General features: G+C 52.1%; 7 protein-coding genes across 7 annotated transcripts; 4 read left to right on the forward strand and 3 right to left on the reverse strand.

Annotated features, from left to right (window-relative positions):
* Positions 1 to 573: 573 nt before the first annotated feature.
* On the forward strand, positions 574 to 3,367 carry ASPBRDRAFT_137490 (condensin subunit BRN1; the record flags this gene model as incomplete). The annotated part of the gene is made up of 3 exons (XM_067618903.1): positions 574 to 650; positions 734 to 1,310; positions 1,370 to 3,367. 3 exons carry the CDS (start codon positions 574 to 576, stop codon positions 3,365 to 3,367), a joined length of 2,652 nt encoding a protein of 883 aa, XP_067473911.1.
* An 847-nt stretch (positions 3,368 to 4,214) lies between these two features.
* On the reverse strand, positions 4,215 to 5,736 carry ASPBRDRAFT_137298 (uncharacterized protein; the record flags this gene model as incomplete). The annotated part of the gene is made up of 3 exons (XM_067618878.1): positions 4,215 to 4,754; positions 4,808 to 5,275; positions 5,335 to 5,736. The coding sequence occupies 3 exons, from the start codon at positions 5,734 to 5,736 to the stop codon at positions 4,215 to 4,217; spliced, it is 1,410 nt and encodes a 469-aa protein (XP_067473912.1).
* A 635-nt stretch (positions 5,737 to 6,371) lies between these two features.
* Positions 6,372 to 6,910, forward strand: ASPBRDRAFT_361991 (uncharacterized protein). Its single transcript, XM_067623457.1, has one exon. It carries the CDS (start codon positions 6,583 to 6,585, stop codon positions 6,772 to 6,774), a length of 192 nt encoding a protein of 63 aa, XP_067473913.1. The 5' UTR covers positions 6,372 to 6,582; the 3' UTR covers positions 6,775 to 6,910.
* A 4,886-nt stretch (positions 6,911 to 11,796) lies between these two features.
* Positions 11,797 to 13,788, forward strand: ASPBRDRAFT_137223 (C2H2 zinc finger protein; the record flags this gene model as incomplete). Its single annotated transcript, XM_067618870.1, has 2 exons — positions 11,797 to 12,609; positions 12,658 to 13,788. 2 exons carry the CDS (start codon positions 11,797 to 11,799, stop codon positions 13,786 to 13,788), a joined length of 1,944 nt encoding a protein of 647 aa, XP_067473914.1.
* Positions 13,789 to 14,567: 779 nt separating this feature from the next.
* On the reverse strand, positions 14,568 to 16,082 carry ASPBRDRAFT_362153 (SRPBCC family protein). Its single transcript, XM_067623460.1, has 2 exons — positions 15,205 to 16,082; positions 14,568 to 15,064 (listed from the first exon to the last, which is right to left on the reverse strand). The coding sequence occupies exons 1-2, from the start codon at positions 15,710 to 15,712 to the stop codon at positions 14,664 to 14,666; spliced, it is 909 nt and encodes a 302-aa protein (XP_067473915.1). The 5' UTR covers positions 15,713 to 16,082; the 3' UTR covers positions 14,568 to 14,663.
* A 370-nt stretch (positions 16,083 to 16,452) lies between these two features.
* Positions 16,453 to 17,655, reverse strand: ASPBRDRAFT_59469 (Stk19 family serine/threonine-protein kinase; the record flags this gene model as incomplete). The annotated part of the gene is made up of 2 exons (XM_067628062.1): positions 16,453 to 17,042; positions 17,097 to 17,655. The coding sequence occupies 2 exons, from the start codon at positions 17,653 to 17,655 to the stop codon at positions 16,453 to 16,455; spliced, it is 1,149 nt and encodes a 382-aa protein (XP_067473916.1).
* Positions 17,656 to 17,897: 242 nt separating this feature from the next.
* Positions 17,898 to 21,529, forward strand: ASPBRDRAFT_48613 (putative alpha,alpha-trehalose phosphate synthase subunit TPS3). Its single transcript, XM_067626124.1, has 3 exons — positions 17,898 to 18,328; positions 18,388 to 21,095; positions 21,159 to 21,529. Exons 1-3 carry the CDS (start codon positions 18,306 to 18,308, stop codon positions 21,206 to 21,208), a joined length of 2,781 nt encoding a protein of 926 aa, XP_067473917.1. The 5' UTR covers positions 17,898 to 18,305; the 3' UTR covers positions 21,209 to 21,529.
* The last annotated feature ends 129 nt before the right edge of the window (positions 21,530 to 21,658 follow it).

A 21,658-nucleotide genomic window follows, 5' to 3' on the forward strand; every position in this document is an offset into this window, starting at 1 on the left:
CATGCAAAGTAAGTAACATAAGTTAAGACCATTTCAAGGGTCTCGGGTTATTTACTGCTTGTCTGAGTTCGAATCTATCTATCGCTGGTTATCCCTCTCCAATTAGTTACCTATACAGGGTACTCTGTAAAAACATCCAGATCCAGATGGTAGATACCGGGTACCGTACCGGATACTGAATGTCCAGTGTAAGTAATGTTGTTTTTGTACTGTAATGTAATGTCATACACGAAAGAAAGTGCGCGGGTGGTTGCTGCGGCGCGGCCGTATGTTTATGTTGATTGTTTCTCTCTTGCATCTTCGGCTTCTTCTTTTTGCGACACATGGAAAGGCGGTGATCTGGGCACGCTCACCTCGACCTTTGTCTACCCAGATCTGTGACATCGTTTCCTTGCCTTTTGCCTCCTGTCGACTACTATTGACCTGCCCCCCTCCTTCTCAGCAAGAGCAAGTCGCTACAGTTACCGTCGTTATTAACCTCCTCTCCCCTCCTCATCCCCTCCTCATCCCCTCCTCATCCCCTCCTCTCCTCTTCCCTTCCCCCCTCCTCTACGGCCAGGGGATTATTTCACAATGCCCCGCGTCGCCAAACCCCAACATCGCCGCTCCACCGGCGGCGCATCAACCCCTCATAAGCACTCGCCTATGAAGTACGTCCTATATCATCACACCCTTCTCTCTCTCCCCCCCCCATCTCATCCTATAATACAAGCCATGGCGCTGACCACACTAGGATCCCGCTCAATGATGACATGGGCGAGAAGGCGGCCCGTATGGAGGCCAGACAGGCGCGACATGATCGCCAGATGGATCAGATCAAGGCCGCCGTGAAGACCCCCATGCCGCCTCGACGATACACCGGTCACGACTTCAACAACATGAGCCCCTCGACGCCTCGTGGCTCGGGACACCGGGGCCGCGACAGCGATGTCGATGGACGTCGTCGGGCAGTCACCCCGATGAAGCGCGTACCTATCCTAGCCAACTTCGAAGAGTGGATGAAGATGGCGACCGACAACAAGATCAATGCCAACAATTCCTGGAATTTCGCCTTGATCGACTACTTCCACGACATGTCCCTCCTCAAGGAAGGAGACGGCGTGAACTTCCAAAAAGCCAGTTGCACCTTGGATGGATGCGTGAAAATCTACACAAGCAGAGTCGACAGTGTGGCTACGGAGACGGGTAAGCTGCTGAGTGGTTTGGCGGATAGCCGGGATAAGAGAGCCCGGGAAGCTGGCGCGGACGGGGAAGATGCCGAGGATGACGAGGACGGTGATGAGGGTGCGGCCAGAAAGGCGCGGAGAAAGGTTTGTGGACATGGCTAAGTTATGGATATCCTTCAGGGTAACTAACTCGGCACTTTTAGGCACAACGGACACATGAAGCTACCCTCGCCCCCTCGTTCGCTTCGCTCCAGCTGAAGAAGTTTGAGCTGGAATTCTCGGTTGATCCCCTGTTCAAGAAAGCCTCGGCGGATTTCGATGAAGGCGGTGCTAAAGGCCTGCTCCTCAACCACCTGTCGATTGATGGCCAAGGGCGTATCGTATTTGACAGCAGTGACGATGCCGCCGAAGAGACCTCCAAGGATGCAGAGGATGCTAACCAAGAGTCCGAAGAGTCTGAAGAACCCCAGCAACCAGGCTCTTCATCCGATCCCAGCCAGTCGGCGGATAATGTCTTTGATGATAACGCCGAAATCGACATAGCTCCGCTGGCGAGCAAATTCTTTTCGGATTTGGACCGCCTCGAGACCCAGGATATTTGCCCGTCACTGAAGAACTTCGACCTTGGAGATCCGACCGGCTCACTAGATATACCCTTCCTGAAAGCCCCCGAAGACTGGCGTAACGACAAGGAGGAAAGCCAGCACCCCAACGATGCATCAGGCATAATGCTCGATGACGATAATGCTGTGGGGTTCGACGATGACGATGCTACGTTAGCCGGATTCGACCTGGGTGGCGATGCTGGTTTTGGTGACGGTGGTGAGGCGTGGGCGCGTGAGGCTGCTCTTGAGCCAATGCTCAAGGTGCACCGCGTCGATAGGGACGGCGATGAGAATGCTGACGGCGAAGAGCTGGACAATGAAGATCCATATACCATCTCCCTCAGTCACCAGCCAGAGAATCGGGACCATGAAAACATCCTCAGCTATTTCGATAATGCCTTGCAAAAGAACTGGGCTGGCCCCGAGCACTGGAAGATCCGGCGGATCAAGGAGCAAACAGCCACAAACAATACCAATTTGGCGCCAAAGCAGCGCAAGGAGAAGGAACCCTTCGAGATCGATTTTGGTGCTCCTTTGGATCCGGCTATTGCTGAGACAATATACACCCCGGCCAGTTCCAACTCGACCATATCTCTTCCCAAGACACAGTGGAAGACTAAAGGACGCAACCTTCTTCCGGATGACAAGCACTTCAACTCACGCCAGCTGCTTCGCCTCTTTTTGAAACCCAAGGCTAGGATGGGCTCAAAGAAACTGACAGGTCCTCGGCAATTCACCCACCGACGACAAGACCAGACGTCAGGTAACGGCGAGATGGACGAGGCATTCTGGGCCAATCACAAGGTGGAAGATGCTGCAGCGTCTGATGGAGGCGCTCAGGGTGCGTATGACGCCAACTTCTTCGCAGATGATGATGGTCTAGCATTCCCCAACGGCTTCGGCTTGGATGATGATGACGATAACCTGCCATTTGCGGATGCCAGGGAAATGCTGTCTCCTCCTGCTGATGGACCTCCAGGCACATCCGCGGGCGAGGCCGGCGGGGCAACAGGCCTTAGTGCCCTTCTCAATATGATGGGGTCGGGTCCTGGGGCCACACAGAACAGTGGTGGATTTGGCTCGCAGCTGGTAACGCAGGGCGCTCGTAGAGCACGACCTGACTACGTGGCATATGCACGAGTTGCCAAGAAGGTCGACGTCCGGCGACTGAAAGTGGAAATGTGGAAGGGCATGGGTGAGCGGCTGGTATCAACTACACATTTTGAGCCTGCTCCCCCAGCTGAAGACCCTGCAAAATCTTCTGAAGAAAACGAAAATAAGGATGCTGATGCTGAAGCGCAGCCGGAGCCGGAGCCGATGGATACCAGCCCTGACCATGGACCCGAAGACGAGAAACAAAGAAACGAGAGCCTTCGATTCACCCAAATCATGAACTCATTGAAGACAGTATATCCTCGAGATACACTACGCGACATAAGCACCTCCTTTGGGTTTATTTGTCTGCTTCATTTGGCCAATGAACAGGGCTTGGTCTTACGGAACGATGATGGCATGGACGGCATCGGTGCCGGCAAGCTGGAGGAAATTTTTGTTTCGAAGGATGCAAATGCCGTTCTCGAAGAAGGAGCCATGTAACCTAGAGCTCATGCGATATTTCTGCCTTTACGTGTGCGGGCGTGAATGATTGTACAGTCAAGGTCTATGTGCAAATTGCCATACGATGCGATACGAGGGATGTTCATTTTTCTTTCGGTTGGATATAGGCTTTGGGTTTCTATTGGGTGGGAGTTCTAGTGATCGGGCGGGTGGTGTGCGTTATATTTTTTGGACTTTCTCGCGTTCCTACATGTCAAGTAGGGTTACTGTTATGGTATCGCTTTTCTTCTTCGTGTTCATACTACTACGTTGCTGGATATGTCCATGAATAACTACCATGTCACTTCCTTGTCTACATAATAACGAGGAGATCTGGTTACTTTTTACTTGAAGAGATCTTGTCTGTCCAACTAGTAATATGGAAGTCACCATTCTGGCCATTCGCAACCAAGAGCAACAACGCTAAAATTAACAGCCCTCCAACCAATACTTGTATTCCGCAATTACATGCCATGTTGTGCCTAGGTAGGCCACGGCAAAACAAAACAGAGGGAAATGATTAGACAAATATGCCAATGTAGTTGAGTGTATCACTGGTATAAAAATAGAACCGACAAAGCTGACACATATATAGAAAGTCAAGCGTTCATATCAATAGATCGAGGGGAACGGCCGTGAGGTAATCCAGGAACAGGTGAGGACCACGTCATATCGAAAACAGATCAATCATCATTCAAACAGGACAAAAGCTATATGCAAATTCAGGATCAAGTACTTGAATGCTGGACTGGACTGGTTGGTCAGTGTCGGAACACTTTGTTTGTTTGTCATCTTTTTTTGTTCTCATGTCGAATTTGGTATCCAGCCAGCGATACGATCAGGCTTTTTACTGGTGGCCCCCGTGGGGAAAGCTAGGACTCATAGGACCAGCATAGGCATTTGGAATGGGCACAGTCTCGTAGGTTCGCTCCCCGGGTGCTGCGCCCATGTGCTGATTAGGAGCACTAGGAACCGGAGCCGGTGCAGGTGGTGGTGGTGGGAATTCACTTTGTTCTAGTTGTGGAGATGCCTGCTGCACCCGAATTGGGGGTGGTTGAAGCTGAAACGCCGGCTGATTTTTGAAATCAGTCTGGGGAGTAGCGAATTGGGTTGCGCACATCTGCCCATTCTCAGCAGCAGAATACTGGTCCTGAGGAATCGAGGTTGACACAAAGGGAGCCTTGGGCATGGTGGGAAATCCGGGCGTGTTAGGGGCAGTGTTCTGGCGGAGTTGAGCGATGTACAAGTCCGTTCGTGCTCTATCTCGACGGTCCATCGACCTGGCCAGCTTTCTCTTGGACCAAAACCGGTAGAAGATGGCACCGTAGATTACGAGAACAAAGACTTCGAGGACGATTTCAATGACGGCACAGACCAATCCCCAGTCCTGGGAGACGGTCGTCAGTATGGAGCGGTGACTGGTTAGATAGATGAACTTACCTGCAGACGGCAGAGGAGTGCGTAGTCGATTTGATCTTTGAACAGTTGTTCTCTCTCGTTATGGACACAAGCCCAGCCCCATAGGTCTTTGTCGTCTCCGGTAGCCTTTGAATGCTCAAAGATTGCGGCAGCAACAATCCACATCACTAGTTGGAAGATGAAGAGGCCCACCGATAGGAGCGAGTAATAAGCTGCGTATTTCTGTGCACGTCTGCGTCCACCTCTCCAGTAGCCCCAGAAAACACCAAGGCAGGCAATCAAGGAGAGGCATGAAACGACCAGGAGCAAATATTGCGGCCAGGGATTTGTGCCAACATTCCAGGGAGCTGAAGTGTTTCGCTCAGGCAGTGACTTCGTCGCGTTGAAGACACTCAGCGTCGTTCCCAGGATGGTAAGGACAATCATACTGCAGCCAAGGTTGATGAAGCGAAGGAACACCTTGGCTACCCGGACACGCAACTTGATACGCTATAGCGAGTCGGGTAAGCACCTAGGAAAGTGAAGCGAACACACTCACAATTACTTACCAAGTCCCTTTGATTTTCCTTTTCGGTGACCTTCTCTTGCTTCTCCACGAAGAACTCCTCTCGAAACGTCGGGCTCAGTGGATTCAAAGTACGGCCTGGGGTACCAGGAACCTTGAGAGAACCCTTCTGGTCATTGTCCGGAATATCGTGATGCGAGGCATGCTTTGCAGGGTCACTCGCAGCTACGTACCCGAAGCCGAGCTCAGACACATCAGGGGGCGTCTGCGAATTGCTGGGAGGGTCGGCAAAGGGAGACCTGCCGGTATCTCCGGGACTAGAAGGGGAGTGAATCATGGTTGCTTCCGCGAAGCGAGTCGTTCGACCACCTTTCAGCGAGGAAGTTGATGACTCAGAAGAGCTCCGTTCCTCTGCAGTCACAGCAGGCTGTGATGGTAGCGCCATTACCCCGTTTTTGTGACCGTGGACGAGAGCCACCGGAGACACCACTTGCAGAGGCCGACGGGAGCGATAGTGAGTATCGGGCGGTACAAACAAGCAAATATCGCTGGAGCGTAAAGGAGGCTTGCAGAGGAGTCGAAAGGTATGAAGAGTACCAGCTCTCTCAACCCTTCGTCGAATAAATTGCCAACTGCGGAGGGGGTTACAGCAGGCACTTGCGACAGCACAGCTACACAAGCATTCAAGCTATAAACACCATGGTTAACTTCCACGCAGAACAAGAAAAAGAGCCAATGCAAAGCGTGTAGGATGATGTCCTCACAGAGTTAGAACGAAGGACCAAAAGACACATACCTTTACAAGACGATGATGAGGCAAGCGCGCAAGCCCTAACTGTGAGGGACTGTCAGTTGGACATAGTTCGTCTTGAGAGACACAGGATAAGGGATCACCGTGGGAGAGAACGAACCGATGGCCTACTGCTTGGCTTTTTTGACCTCACTTAAGGTCACTTCTTGGATTCTGCACAGGTTGAACCAAGGGGCGGGCCACAGCACAAGGCTGAAGTGATACGTTAAGAGTCAGAGAAATAAAAGAAGATGAAGGAGCCGCGAGGGCGAGACGATCTCTGGGCAGCATGACCGCTTTGAATATCAATGATGGGCCCTGGCCTCGCCATGCGTGGGCCAGGCGGGGGGGAGCGCACATCGCAAGCTGGATTGTATGGATTGTATGTGAAGGGGAAAATAAGCGCCCGGCAACATGCAGCACATCAAGAGGAAGCCGGTGATTGGGCGGTCGAGGGATGATTCTTGGTGTGAGTAGAGGACGACAGGGGCGAGGAGCACGATGACTGGATATCGAGGGACACCACTAGAGCAGTTGAACCGGCTTATCACAGTGGGGAACGTCGCGATGCGCCGGGGCAAAGGCCATGGAGGTTCCCGTGCTGTCACTCCAGATGCACGGCCTGTCACCCGTGGAGCGAATGAGGAGAGTCAATCAGCCGGTCTGGCTCTCCTTCCCGGCGCCAACTGTTGATCGTCTGGGAGGCCCAGCCAACCACAGCTGGTGCAGAACCGCCGGCCATCAACGCCCGCGAGGGTCAACAGCAGGATTCCTTCTGCAGGTTCCGTGTAGCTCGAAAAAGAAGCCATGAGGGGTTTATCTATCTACTGGAAATGGAGCAGTTGATGTGGTGTGCTTTGGAAGACATTGGGGCAGGATGGACACTCACCCTGGTCTGGGTCCATACTTAATCGCTGGGTGTGAATTCGAGGGAGATTTGAAAGGAGGAGGATTGATGGTTGGGGATGACTTTCGTTTCTTTCTTCCCCCCCCTTCTTCGTCCCCTCACGTGTCGAGCTAATCCGCGACCAGCTGCACTCGCCATCACATCCCCAATCCCATCACGGCGCTTAAGCGCCCTCTTCTCTTCGACTCTCCGGTCGCCCTTCTCCTCTTTTGTGCCATGGCGATTCTTCCTTGTTGACCTGCCAACACAGGCCCAGGATGCTTCGTCCAGGATATGGAACCTTGTATCGGACGGGGGGAGGGAAACACTCGGCGATGATCCCCCAATCCAGGACCAGATCAGGTACAGGAATATCGTCTGTATGCGCCCCAAACCAACTTAGGTCGTCTGTGATATCTCAGAAGCGGCTTAGGTTAGAGTCTAGCAACCGACCTCGCCCTTCATCCCAGACCAATGAGCTGGTGGTAATCCAATCATTCGTGCATTTTCGCAATGAACTTGGTAGTCCGACAACAAGGGTTGGATGTGTTGGAACATAAACCTAAGGAGAGACTGGGAGAGGTGATAGTTGTGCACATTAACTTCCATGAGCGCTAGCTCTAAATTCATATTCTTTCCGCCTCCTTCTCCTGATGGCTGAGAAGTGCGGATACATTATCTGCCAGACGGTCAAGCTAGATTAACGCAGCTTTCAGCCCTGCCATTCCTGCCTCTCGGTCACACAGGTACTTTCACTGAAGCTCAGAGTAAATTCTACTCGAGAGAATAAGATGGCAGCATTATCTCTAGACGTTTCAGTCATCTATTCAAGCGATAACATGTCCTATGTTCATACATATAGTCTCCCGATAGCTTTCCACACGCATCATTAGCTTAGCTTCATCCGTAAGCCCGAACTATAGGTAAATATGGCAAACGAGACGCAACTCAGCATTGCAAATACACTAGAAGCACGCTCATGAGTGAACAAACGATTGTTGTCGCTAAACATAGATGTTGCAATTTTGCCACATCACAAATAGTGTCTGCCGCCCCTCGACCTCACTAGAAGTCGTAGACAACCTGGAAGAGCTCCGATGATTCACTGACATGAAGCAAGCCCCCTAATAAGTAAATTACTGGTGGGTAGTTGTCAAGCAAGCAATTCCTATCAATGCAAATACAATGACCAATCAGTGAAGGAAATTCAGAACCATAGACACTCTGGTATCCAGATAAGAGTAGAATGGTATTCGGATAATCCTGCATTAAGAGACAATAGCTAGCCCCAGAGTAAATCTCTTAACCACATCATCACACATTGATATATGATTTAATAGTTACATTGCTACATAAGCAGGTATCCATCTATTTACCGAGTGGTTATATTGTTCTGTTCCATGTAGCTAGTATGTCTTAAATCATCCCGCATCATTACAGGCGGTAGTCGAATCACTGACACAGATATGAGCAACCATTTTGTATTGGGTAAGCAGGGTCTTACATCTAATACTGAAAATCCAATCTCTAATAGTCAATCGTAGTACTACTTCGCATATATTGTATACTATCATCATATGACATATTTATGTTCATCGTGATTGCCTCAACTAGCACATGGTGAATCTGACGTCGCCTGAGAATGTCTAAACGGCTGAACTACCGATAGCCCACTCAACAGCAAAAGAACCCTCGTTGATGCAGAGGGCCAAGGGGTCTACTGCACTATCGTTGTGGGCAAGGTTTGGGAAGACCTGCGTGCCATGACTCGAAGCTATAAGCCCTTGACACCAAAGAAACCCGGAGTACTCCGTGAAGATCAATACGAAAGTCCTAGTTAACGGCAAGGGGGATAATAAGGGAGCTTCTGGGGTGAGATCATAGCCTCAATAATACTAGTAGATAAGAAGATCTGATAGGAGGTACACGGTTCTTCTCTTGATATATGTATTCAGATATGAGGTTAGATGGCTTGATTTTGAGGGAAAGGCAAGAAGACAGCACTCCGCACAGTAAGTAAATACTAATTTAGGGTGCTGAGTTTCTATAACGTTTGCTTACCTTGGGGTAGGAGTGAGTAGAAATATCTGAAGTAGTATTTCGTACCAACCCAGGTCACAAGGGCCGAGAGCAGCATTGTTACTAATGACAAAGTACTTTAACTTTTGTAGTATTAACTACTAGTATTAACATGAACATGATTTAAGGCAGGAAAGGAGGAGGAACACATGGTGGGTGGAGAACAAATGAGAGACGCCCAAACCTCTTTTCTTGTACAGCCACCGTGTGACCCTCCCTCTCCACTCGGTTCTAGAAAACGGGCTCCAACTGGTCAGGCGGGCAGAGCCACCAGCTTTCTCCGCAGCTGGGCTGCCAGCCACAATGAAGTTTCAGCCTAGCCACACAGCCTCATTTTACGTCCTGCTCTCCTGAATGTAGTATAGCCCTTCAACGCAGTGGCCCAATGTAGAAGATTTTTTTCTGTAGTTCCACTGTCCTGCATACGGAGAACACCGCATTCTATTGGCACCTTCAGCTTCTCTCTCTCTCTCCCTTTTTCTCCCCTACCCGCCTTTGCGTGCATGCAATGAGCGTCGGCAGACCACTCACTGTTTGTGACCTCCGGTTCAGCCACCGCCATATGGCTGTGTATTGTGTGCTTTACGCCCATTTCTTCATGCGCAGGAATGTCCCATAAATTGTGGCAAGGGTGTCGCTTGTCAGCTAATGAAATCAAGTTTCCAGCTGTAGGGTCTGTCGACTCCGACCAATAGACGCCTAACGTACTATGTAACCTGCAGTAGTATGGCCTGTAGTAAGTTAGCAACAGTAGGCGATACTCCACAGTTGGACATTACGTACAGTGGCAGCAAGCCCCTTTCTTCCGTGGTTGTTCGATAGAGACAGGTTATTGAACCTACACGATATCCATGGATGAAGCAAATATACAAACAAATCAGCGTAACTATTCGTGGATGTGGATCATGAGAATGGAATAGTCAGGGAAGAGCAGCTTCCTCTATGGTTGCCAAGACGCGCTCTCTATATTAAGCTGCTGCTCTGTTATCGAAACTAAGAATTTTAGTGTATCTCTGTGGTCTGTACAGTGTACACCGTGCTCTGCAGTAAATTACTAGTCAGTAGTTCGCAATTCAACTAGACTAACGTAAGTAGTGAGTACTTGAGTAGATCTTGTATACTCAGCCCCAAAAAGGCCCCTGCTGAGGGAAAAGGTTATGCACCTTTCACCCTCAATATGGCGGAGAGCGTCACATGAAGCTATTCAGTGGTAATCTTCAAGAAGATGCCCAAATGGGCGAATTTACTTCTACGACCCTACATACAGGAGCATTTGACTGCAAGCTTTCGGTTTGCTCAGCCCATGCAGAGGTGATTAATACGCAACGCCTCAGAAGGGAACGGGAAAGCTGTAAAGTTTCCGGTTTTCTGACCAGCGTCCACCCGGCAGAGCCGCCCGTAACCTTGGTCATCGATGGTACGGGCCACTTCTCCAGCCACTGCCTTCCTCGTGTTCGTGCTCGGGCTCTTCTCTCCTTCTTCCTCTCTCTCTTTCTCTGTGTCTCTCTCTGCCTCTCTGTGTGTATATTGAGTTCTATCAGATTTACCTGGTCTCACGGTGGATCTTTTATCGTTTTTGTGATAATATCCTTTTTCTTTAGCCTTGTCTTTGATACATTTTTTTAAACCTCGATCTTCCTCACCTGAAAGTCTGTTTCGCTTTGACCGCCTGACCCAATCAGGAACGATCCCCGCGGCTGCTCCCTAGGCGACCCGAAACCAACATTACAGCCTTTTACACTGGCCAGTAATTACTACTACTACTACGTTAGTCAGTTAGTTATTCACCTCCTGCTTACTACGAACCAACTACAACACTATTCTCTGCCTGCTTGCCTTCCCTCCTGTATCCATTCTGCCACTGTCTGGCTGCATCAGGTTTTATGCTTCTCTCTCCACCTACTACTACTACTTCTTCCTCTTCTTTTTTCTTCACATCCTTTGGCGTCTCTCTTTATTAACTCCACTTCGTAATAAATCCTGTCCAACCCCTCCCATCTTCTTCCGGACACTTCATCGTCGCCCAATAGTTCTTGCTCCTTTGGGGTTCTCGTTCATTTCTACATCCTTCCGCCAACAGTCCCTCTTCCGTCTCCCGAAGGCTTTCCATCTTTCCTCCGCCCTTTTCCGCCTCCCCTTACCTTTTTCTCGTCTTTCGAAGACTTCGTGCTTTGCTGGAGGCTCATGTCACTTGTACATTGACCAACTTCCAACGACATAGCTCTGCATAATTCTCCTGACGTCGTTGCTTTGACAATCGCGGGATCCAGCTTCCTCCCTGCAGCCTAACCCAAGCATTGTCGTTCCGCCGTACAACCCCGGTCTCATACGGCTTTCCACCAGATGGACTAAAGTCCCCTCCCCCCCCTCCTCCCACCAGATCCGGATCCAGATCGTGCGGGCGCTAGACTCAACCTTCTTCATCTGATTGCAAGGCTGACCGCTATTTTTACCTCCTGCGAGGCCCGTATCTGTCTCTGTGGGACCTCATTGTCTGACAAGACATCGCGCGAAGGCTGAACCTCCCGTCAGCTTGCGCCACACTCGGTTCTAGGTGAGCGCCCCACGCGACAGTGCCTCTGATCAATGTTACTCGTTCTTCTGTCCTGCCTCATTGCTTTCTATATGTCCGGTGTGCCGTCGTACATCTGGTGCCTTTTGTCCCCTCCTTCCTCCTTCTTAGTCGCTTAGTCGCCCTGGATCTTCCTTGACCCCCACTCATCACCGGAAGAGGAAGAACCCCTACTGATATGGCCTCTGTTGACTTAGCTTTTCCATACCTTCGCCAACCCTTCCAGGCTGGCGCCAAACATCCATTATCCATGGCTGCGTTGATGCAATCGAACAACGAACCCGTTCCTATCTCAAAACCCTTGTCGGGGGCATCGAACCCCGTAATATCCGCTCCGTCGGAACCTCTCGCTTTTCTGAAACAGTCGAAGCCTGATTCGAGCCTGTCCTCTATCGCCAGCGCTGGACTGAACGTTTCGCGCTCCGGAGATTCGCTGCCACCAATGACGACGACCGCACCACCGGCCACGACTGGCCAGACAGATCGACCGCTGGAACATGAGAAGGAGTCAGAACAACACAGCTCGCAAGTTGCGAGAGAGGCCCTCGGTGCCAGCGAGAAGCAGACAAACCCTGTGAATGAGAGCATGCAGCCCTCATCGGACCAAATGCAGGTCGATTCACATCCAGGCCCGGGCACTGCGTCTGATACGTTTGGGGCAGCCGATAACAACAATACCCTTATCGACGCCTCAACCGTAGCCAGTCCTGGTCCTATCGATGATACTGGCTCTGCAGATGGCGATCATCCTCGTCACCGTGATGAAGGGGAGATGCCGCAAGAAACGGGCAACAAAGCGTTCTCGTATCCGATGCCCACAGCTAATTTCAATGACCCTCGTCGTGGTCTTAGCTTACCAGGTTCTGGTTTCCATAAAGGCCAGCGGTCACCGTCGGCCAAAAAGCATCGTTGCCCATACTGTGCCACGGAGTTTACAAGGCATCATAACCTGAAGAGCCATTTGCTTACGCATAGTCAGGAAAAGCCGTACGTTTGCCAGACGTGTCAATCGCGCTTCCGTCGGTTGCACGATCTGAAGAGGCATACAAAGCTTCATACTGGCGAACGGCCCCATATTTGCCCTAAGTGCGGGCGCAGGTTCGCCCGTGGCGACGCTTTAGCTCGCCACAACAAGGGCCAGGGCGGATGCGCAGGCCGCAGAGCGAGCATGGGAAGCTACGTTCCCGAAGATGAATACGGCGAAGCTCCGGCTCCTGGAGCCGCGGATGATACGATGGATGGGCTCGTGTACACAGCTGAGCCTGAACGTATGGACGAGGAGGAAGAGCGGCGGCTCATGCCTAGCATCAAGAAGCATGATGTGTCAACAGACTCCATTTCGCGGTCGAACACTACGAGCTACCAACCGCGCCAGCCTAGCACATATCCTCCGATCGCTTCAGGCAGGCCTTCCCCCGGGGGTCTCTTTCCTCCTCCAAGTCATGGTGGCTCTAGTGCATCAACATCCCCCATATCGCAATCCGGAAACATGACATTCCCACCGCCTGGTCAGCCTTCAGGGGCATCCGTTTTCCCTACGAATATTACGGGGAGTCCGAAGCCCCTTTCACCAAATGCACTGTCGTCGCATCAGCTTGGTCATGGGCCGGAAAATAATGTCCATCACCGTGCTCATTCGCCCGGTATGGCTCAATCGTTCCAGCAGCAGTCATTCGGCAGGACAGGGTCTTCCACTTCCGTTACGAACCATGCTGCTTCAGGCTTGGGTCTACCTCCACCGCAACCGGGTGCTCCCCAGCTTCCGCCGCCGCCTGGGATGAACTCGGCTGAATCTCGGTTTGGCCTTCATTCTCAGGGCTCTGTGCCACCGGCGCCTTCGACAGCTACAAAACACATGCCGCCTCACAATCACGCAAACAGTCACGGTGGTCCATTACCGACAAAGCCCGGTTCAGAAGGGTCCTCGAATAATGGCAGCCAAATCACTGGTGCTCACGAGTCCAGTCTCGTTGAACAGTTCCGTGAGCGGGAAGACAAGCTGTGGGCTTACGTCCGCTCCGTGCACGAAGAATTAAATGGGCTTCGAACGGAAGTCGCCGCTCTAAGAGCCCAACTTGCATCAGCTAATGTCAATGCGCTAGCTATGTCAAACCAAAGTGCACCTCAGTCTCAACCCGAGACAGGTGCTGCTGGTACCTCCCAACGGTGAACCTGTTTTACCCTCACGGAAGATCCGTGTCAAGTGTCCAAACATTACCTGTTCCTTTTGTTCATTATTAGATATCACCCCCCCTCCCCCCCATTCCTTCTGTGATGGATTTCCAAACGCGCTGATGCGAATCTCTATAATACCCTTTCTATTGCCAAGTGAATAATTCTTCCACCTGTGACGACTGTCTAACTCCCATTTCCTTATCTCCGTTTCCCCGGTTCGGTCATTCAATCCCATCTCCTGCTTGCCTGTTGCCTTATCTCACTTTGACTCTATACATTTATGCTATCGATGATGGGGTCTCGGAACCGACCCACCCTGTTTCATCTCTATATCGATTCACACGTTACTTCGTGGAATCTTTATGATTGTGTCTTCTTTGAGGTCAAAATCTTTACCTATCTATGGTAACATCTGATCCGCCTGCCAGTCTCTGAATAATGGCAGAACACGGATGGAGGTTCCCGATTCCTAGGGTCATTGGCATTTCTTTTCTACTCTAGCTGGATGACAGCTACCTTGTTTTTTTATATCACGTTGTTCTCTTGGGCGTCATCATTACCACACGCCTTGTATGTATCAGCATCCCATTGCCGTGAGAAAGGAGCCGGGAGTCTGGAGGGCAAAAACTCGATTTCATTAGCTGAGGAGATCACAAACGTGAGCGACTGGCTTGATTAATCCAATGGTTTATTACATAACGGAAAGTAACGGAATCGTATTCTACAACCACGAACCAGCACCATATCTAGACTTTGAAGCTTGAAGTTGTCTTGGGGTGCCACCCGTCTGCAGTGCTTCTTGTTCTGTACCATTCTGGTGATCGACCTTTAGTACACAGTACTCCAATCCAGACTTTGGTAAGAACTTGCCTAAGACCTCCGGCGGGCCGTCCAGCCCAGAAACAAGCCCACGTCGGCGACAACGGCCTTAGGGACTCCGCCCATGGTCCAGCTCCGCTGGATCCACCGAGGTATAGCCCCGCCAGCATCCGAAGTAGTCGCCATGGTCCATTGCAGCCCGTCCGCTGTCGCAACGACTTCCTCCACGCTTGCATAGGAGGCAAAGACAGTATTCCGGGGTACTGCCGCCATGATTTTCTCCCGGATAGCATCAGGACTCGACTCAACAGCAAGCGGGATCTGAACCGTCACGAACCCTTGCTTCTCCCCGGCTGCTGCTGCTGCTGCTCGGTCCGCCGAGATCACCAAGACAAGGAACGAGCGAGGCGCAATCAAAACTGTGGGGTGGAAGGTATGCGTGATTAGGTTCACTGCATAGGCATACATCATTAGTATACTCTAAGTGTTACAACACATACCTGAAATTATAAATGGGAGTAGTAATCAAGATATCGAAAGAACAAACAAGGAAAGAAAAAGAATAGTAAAGATCATACGGAGTGGGACTGACCATGAACATCCACCCTCCCCCAACCACCACCACCATCACCACCCTCTAGTAAGTCCACCTCAGACGGCCACTCCATCAACTTCACCACGGACGTCACACTAGGTGTATAGTCCATTTCCTTCTCGGAGTGGTTTTCTCGTAGCCCGGAGCGGAATTCTTCCCACGAGGCGGACCCCGTCACTGCTGCATCTTGGTGCGTGCTTTGTCGACATACCCAGTAGTCTCCTCCTTTTTCATTGTCATTGCGCGTGTAGAGGTGGACGTTGGCGGTGGATGGCGGCGCACGGCGGGGTTTGCGGTCGCGCCGGAAGGTGGTGGGGATGGAGGAGAGGAGGGTTTGGGATTCGGTGAGGCAGGCGTGGAGGAAGGACCGGAGTTGGGGACGGGTTGGATTTGGTGTTGATGAGGTGGTGGTGGTGGTGAATGTTTCATCGTCGAGGGCGGGATGGGAGGGGAGGATGGAGAAAGGGTGTGGGTTGAGATGGAGGTAGGATTGGGGGATGGACATTGTGGGATAGGAGTTGGTGATAGTAGAACAGATGACAGAGATGAAGTTCAATAGTAGCAGTGTTGATTTGGGTGAAGCGGGTGAAGTGGTTTGTTTAGAAAGCTACCGGGTGGTTGCTTTGCTTCCGTTTTCAGTCCATTTCCCTTTTCACAGATGCAGAAGTGCCAATACTAAGTTGATTTTTGGGTTCATCAAACTTCATCCTATGGTGTATGATATGTCAGTGGGACTTGACCCACAGGCTGTCATTGAGGTGACATGATGGTATCGAACTGAGTTATAGCATATATTTGACCTATAACTGGGGCGCATGCTATATGTCTTAGCTGGTCGCTTCAACCCCTGGCGAGCACGGTTAAGGCGCAATATAATGCAGCCTCGAGAAATATATGAAATGGGACTCGAGGCACATGGTGGAACCACCAACAAGGTTAGATAGACACCTGGCAACAGGTTCGTGATGGTCAATTACTCTTACCCGTCAGAATTTCGTCTGATCATCCACATCAACTCTACGCATTATATATAGATCGGTCTGGGGTATATACTAGGCTATGTACATGATCTATTGGTTCATATCTTCATGAGCTCACATGCTCCGGAAAGCAACCTGGAGCATTGACGGCCATTTGATCGTGAGAAGCCGTCTGATCCGTTCGACTACCTTGGCAGCATTCTTCCTTTCATGCCCTGGGACTTGTGGTTTACAGCCATCCTTCAATTAGACACTCCTCCCTCAATCACAGGCAACGCACTCCGGGGCCAACACTGCCAGTGTCAAAAATCTCGACCAGTCCTGCCCCGAGCGCCTCTTCCAGAACCCAGCGGAAGTTCATTCCGTAGAGCTCCTTGTACTTTTTCGTCCGGCCCGGCAAGACGCCGGCAAACTCTCCCCGGGCTCTCTTCGCCACACTGAAGCTTTTTTCACTCTCGACCGCCCCATCCCAGCGGTCCCGCAGGAGATATACGGGGACCTCACTCGAACTAGACCTTTTCAAAAGTGAGAGGAGGTGTGAGCGGCCAGCGCTCAGTAAGCGAAGGTAGGGACCTGTGTTTGGAAGCGAAAGGAAAAGTGTCGCGGTAGTTGATGAACGACGATTCGCTCCGACATCGCTACTCGCGTCGGTGCCACTTCGACTCGCGGAGACAGCAGTAGTGGAGGTTGTAGGAAAGGCGGGGAGGGAGGCTAAGCTGGACGAGCCTTTCGCTAGGGAAGAAGAAGAGACGAGATATCCGGCCCGGACCAGGGCCATACACTCCGATGGAGTGAGGGCTGTCCCAGGGATTGCACATGTGTTTCCAACCCGACCAAGCAGCGCGAGAAATTTCTCTGGCACAGATCAGTTTGATGTGTGTGAATATTTGCAAGTAGCGAAATTCTCACCTTTCAGAGGTGCTTCCAAAGCAGGGCAGTCTAGCACCAATCGATCCCATTCCTCACTCAGTACCAAGCAATCGCCCAAGCCAGCGGCGTCGTTCCCCCTCCCGGGGACGATCAAGCGGCGGACCCGACCGGCGCGAACCAGCTCCATGATTTCCTTCTCGACCTTTGTAGGTGCTTCCAGCAGTGTATGAACGTGTGCGACGGAGGCGAGGGGAGGCAGAGAGCGACGAAAGTTGAGAACCTCGGCGATGCGCGTGCCATTCATGCCCGCCCGGCGGGGAAGATCTTCAAACATGCTATTGCGGATGTACTGGAGAGCCTCCTCCACATTTGTTACCGGGGCGGTTTCCGGGATGTATCGTGATGGCCCAAGATCTGGAAGGGGGCCCTGCTCATACTCTTCCTGCTCGCTGGAGACCTTGGAAGTGCCGGATGATGACGGCGCCGAAGGTTTGCGACGGGCATGGGCGGCGAAGGGAGAGGCCCGCGGCCTCGATGTAGCGGGTTTTCGGTTCTTCTTGATACCAGAAACAGGGGCGGAAGTAACGCGCAAGGGCATGGCAGGGTGTCTATATAGCTGGACCAAGAATTAGGGTGTAGGAGAGGAAGAACAAGAGAAGCGGAGAATCGATGCGCCGGAGATGGATGAGATTAAAGCGCCTGAGGCAGCCGCAACTGATCGGCGGAGATAAGAACACGTGACCGACTAGCATGATTTTGGGCCAATGGCGGGACCGAGTGGAGTCCCGTGAAGAACATCAGCAGAAAGACTTGATCAAAGATCCAAAAGCAGGGGGGGGGGGGGAATTAGGCAAAAAACAGGGAATGCATAGTGAAGATAATCTGGTAGAAGAGGGGAAATTGCTTGATGGGAATGGGGAGATTACCTAAGAGTTGTGTCAACTTGGTACCAGACAACAAAGCAAAAAACCCGCTGGTCCCTTTGCTTTTCCTTTCACCAGCACATGACGTAGCCATGAGAACCTGCACTTTTTTGTTCTTCCATTCATCTTCTTCCATCTTCTCTCTCCCCGTTTTCTCCCTGTCCATCCTTTCCTCCTCTTCCCATTGTCCCGTCGCGGTCTTCCTTTTGGCCGTAGGCTAATTGTCAGTCTTCTGTACATCTCTCCCTCGTCTTCTACTTTCTCCTCTCTTTCTGTTGCTGGGCTTGCCTCGTCGCCTGGGGTCCCAGCTACCCCGCTGTCAGACATGACTATCTACATCGCTTCACTGTAAGTAACCCATATTGCACACCGCTGCTGAGATTTACTCTGACCGTCGCGGGATTCAGTTTCCTACCCTATACGGTTAATTTCCATCAGAATGAACCCGAGATTCGTTCGGCGGAGGGACCAAGCCCTCAACCAACCAATCCCGCCGAGAAACCTACTCCTAACCCCAACGCGACTCTGAGCTTGTTCGAGAGAAATAACGGAGCGCCCCAAGTTGGATTTACCCCCGGTGCCACTACTGAACATGAGTGCATTTTCTCCGCAGATATCTCCAAGGCCGAACAAGAGCACACCGGCTTCCCTTTCCCCAAGACAGACGGCGATGTGGCCCTATTGACGGAGAGTGAAGCTCACTCCCCAGCGTGGGGCTCCACTTTAGCCTTGAACCAACCTCGGCCGCGAGCAGCATTTCCGGCCTCGCCCTCAATTCTCAAGCATCAGGAACTCGGTCCTTCAGGGACAGAAGCGCCCAAAGAAAAACCGCGATCGGCCCCGAAGACGCCAACCTCACATATCCGGGACAGCTGGGCGGATCACAGCCGCAAAAGTTCGTTTTCCTACGCCGACTGGACTATCGAAACGGCCGAGCAGGGCAACGGAGGCTTGCGCAATGCAGTGCGATCGGCCACGGACGCCGGGCAGCTGGAAGACAAGGTTTGGGTGGGTACACTGGGGATGCCCACTGATGCGCTTCCGGAGCATACCAAGGAGGCAATCGCCGAGAAGCTCGAAGATGAGTATGGCTCTGTGACCGTCTACGTCAGTGACGGCGACTTCGATGGCCACTACACGCACTTTTGCAAGACGATCCTCTGGCCCGTGTTCCACTACCAGATCCCTGACAACCCCAAGAGCAAGGCTTACGAGGATCACTCCTGGATCTACTACGTCAAAACGAACCAAGCCTTTGCCGAGCGTATCGCAAAGAACTGGAAGCGTGGTGATTCCATCTGGGTGCAGGACTACCACCTGTTGCTGGTCCCGGCCATGCTGCGGAAATTGCTTCCCGATGCCCAGATTGGCTTTTTCCTCCACATTGCCTTCCCGTCGTCGGAGGTATTCCGGTGCCTGGCGCCTCGCAAGGAGCTTCTCGAGGGAATCCTAGGTGCCAATCTGGTCGGATTTCAGACGGAGGAGTATTGTCGACACTTCCTCCAGACATGCAGCCGCATCCTCTGTGTGGAGGCTACCAATGATGGGCTGCAGCTGGAGGATCGCTTTGTCAACGTGGGTAAGTTCTCGATTGGTATCGACCCGACCTCGTGGGATCAACGCCGGCGAGCCGCAGACGTGGAACGATGGATCAAGACCATTTCGGAACGCTACGAGGGGAAGCGACTCATCGTGTCGCGGGACAAGATCGACCAGGTGCGCGGAATCCGACAAAAACTGCTAAGCTACGAACTGTTCCTCAACACCTATCCCGAATGGCGGGATCAGGTCGTGTTGATACAGGTGGCAACCAGCACCACCGAGCAGCCCGAGCTGGAGGCGACCATCTCCGATATTGCGATGCGGATCAACTCGACCCACTCCACGCTTGCGCATCAGCCATTGGTCTTCTTGAAACAGGATCTGGCTTTCCCCCAGTACCTTGCCTTGATCTCCGTGGCAGACGCCCTGATTATTACCAGCTTGCGTGAAGGCATGAACCTGACCAGCCATGAGTTTGTCTACTGCCAGGACGGCAAGTGGGGAAACAAGAAATACGGATCCCTGATCCTCAGCGAATTCACTGGCAGCGCCTCTGTATTTGGCAACCATGCTCTGCTGGTCAACCCCTGGGATTACCGCCAATGTGCAGAGGCCATTCATACCGCCTTGTCGAGGGATGAACAGGAGCGTCAGGAAGTGTGGACGAAGCTACACCAGGCGGTGCTGCAGAACTCCACCCACAACTGGGTCAAGTCATTTAGCGAGACGTTGAGCCGGGTCTGGAACGAGCAGTCTTCCCGGGAGATCATGGCCGTGCCCCGGCTGCAAGTGAACAAGTTGGAGGAGATGTACCATCGGTCGTCGCGCCGGCTGATCATCGTGGACTACGAAGGCACGCTCGCCTCCTGGGGCTCACCGAAGAGTATCATCGTGACGACTCCACAGCGTGCGATCACGACGCTGGCCGAACTGACCGAGGATCCGCGGAACGTGGTGTATGTGATGAGCGCCCGCATGCCTGAGGAGATGGAGCGACTGTTCCGACTGGTCACCGGCTTGGGGCTGATTGCCGAAAACGGTTGCTTCGTTCGCGAGCCCAACTCGGACACCTGGCTGAAGCTGACGGACAAGGTGCAGACAGACGCGTGGAAGGCGGCAGTGCTCCATATCTTGGAGTACTACCAGGAACGCGCGGAAGGCAGCTGGGTTGAACAACGGCACTGCTCGCTCATGTTCCACTACGAGTCGGCGGAGGACCAGGTGGCAGCATCGCGGCTGGCGTCGGAGTGTGCGGGCCACATCAATGATGCCTGTATGAGCCAGGGCGTGCATGCGGTGCCGGTGGAGCGTGCGCTGGTGGTAGAGCCGGCGGGCATTAACAAGGCATCGGCGGCGGAAGTCTCATGGCGGTCATGTCTCAAGCAGAGCCAGCAGGACGAGAGTGTGCCGCGGCCGGATTTCCTGCTGGCGATTGGAGATGGGCGCGATGACGAATCGGTGTTTCGGTGGGCGAACAAGCTGGACAGCGCGCGGGCAGTCAACTACGCCATGACGGTGACGCTCGGATCCCGTAGCACGGAGGCGAAGGCAACTTTGACACAGGGAGTGACCGGTAAGCTGCTCCTCCATGATTGTGTAAGGAGTGGAAGGATGCTAACTGCAGGGTGATGGATAGGAGTCTTGTCGTGTCTGGAGAAGCTGGCGGCAAACCGAAGCGGGCCGTGAAAAAGACAACGATGCGGAATGAGCATTTATCTACGCGTACATGACTTGAAGCATACATGATGGACAACACTAGCTCTTCACTTGCGTCGCATGAAATGGGTACATATTTCGGGGCATATCAGTACATCTCTATTTGAACATCTTCCATTACAAAAGCAAGAACAAGCAGGCAGGCGTGGGGGGCTGGATTTTAAATGTAGTATTTGGGGGTGGAGAGAGACATATAGAAAGAGAGAAAACAGCTGCGGGAGTTCAAGGGTTCATATAGACGAGGCCATAATACACGCAGAATCTCCAATCCACATATTGCAGTGACTATCATGCCTTTAAAGTTGGACACTTGATAGGGATCTACATCGTAGTAAAAGTAGAAAACTCAACTTAGATAATGGATGACCGAGTCTTGTGACAGGTTAGTAATCCGCAGGGCGGGAGATTCAACCGAGGCAT

Source organism: Aspergillus brasiliensis (assembly GCF_001889945.1).
Source record: "Aspergillus brasiliensis CBS 101740 unplaced genomic scaffold ASPBRscaffold_19, whole genome shotgun sequence".
Classification (NCBI taxonomy): domain Eukaryota; kingdom Fungi; phylum Ascomycota; class Eurotiomycetes; order Eurotiales; family Aspergillaceae; genus Aspergillus; species Aspergillus brasiliensis.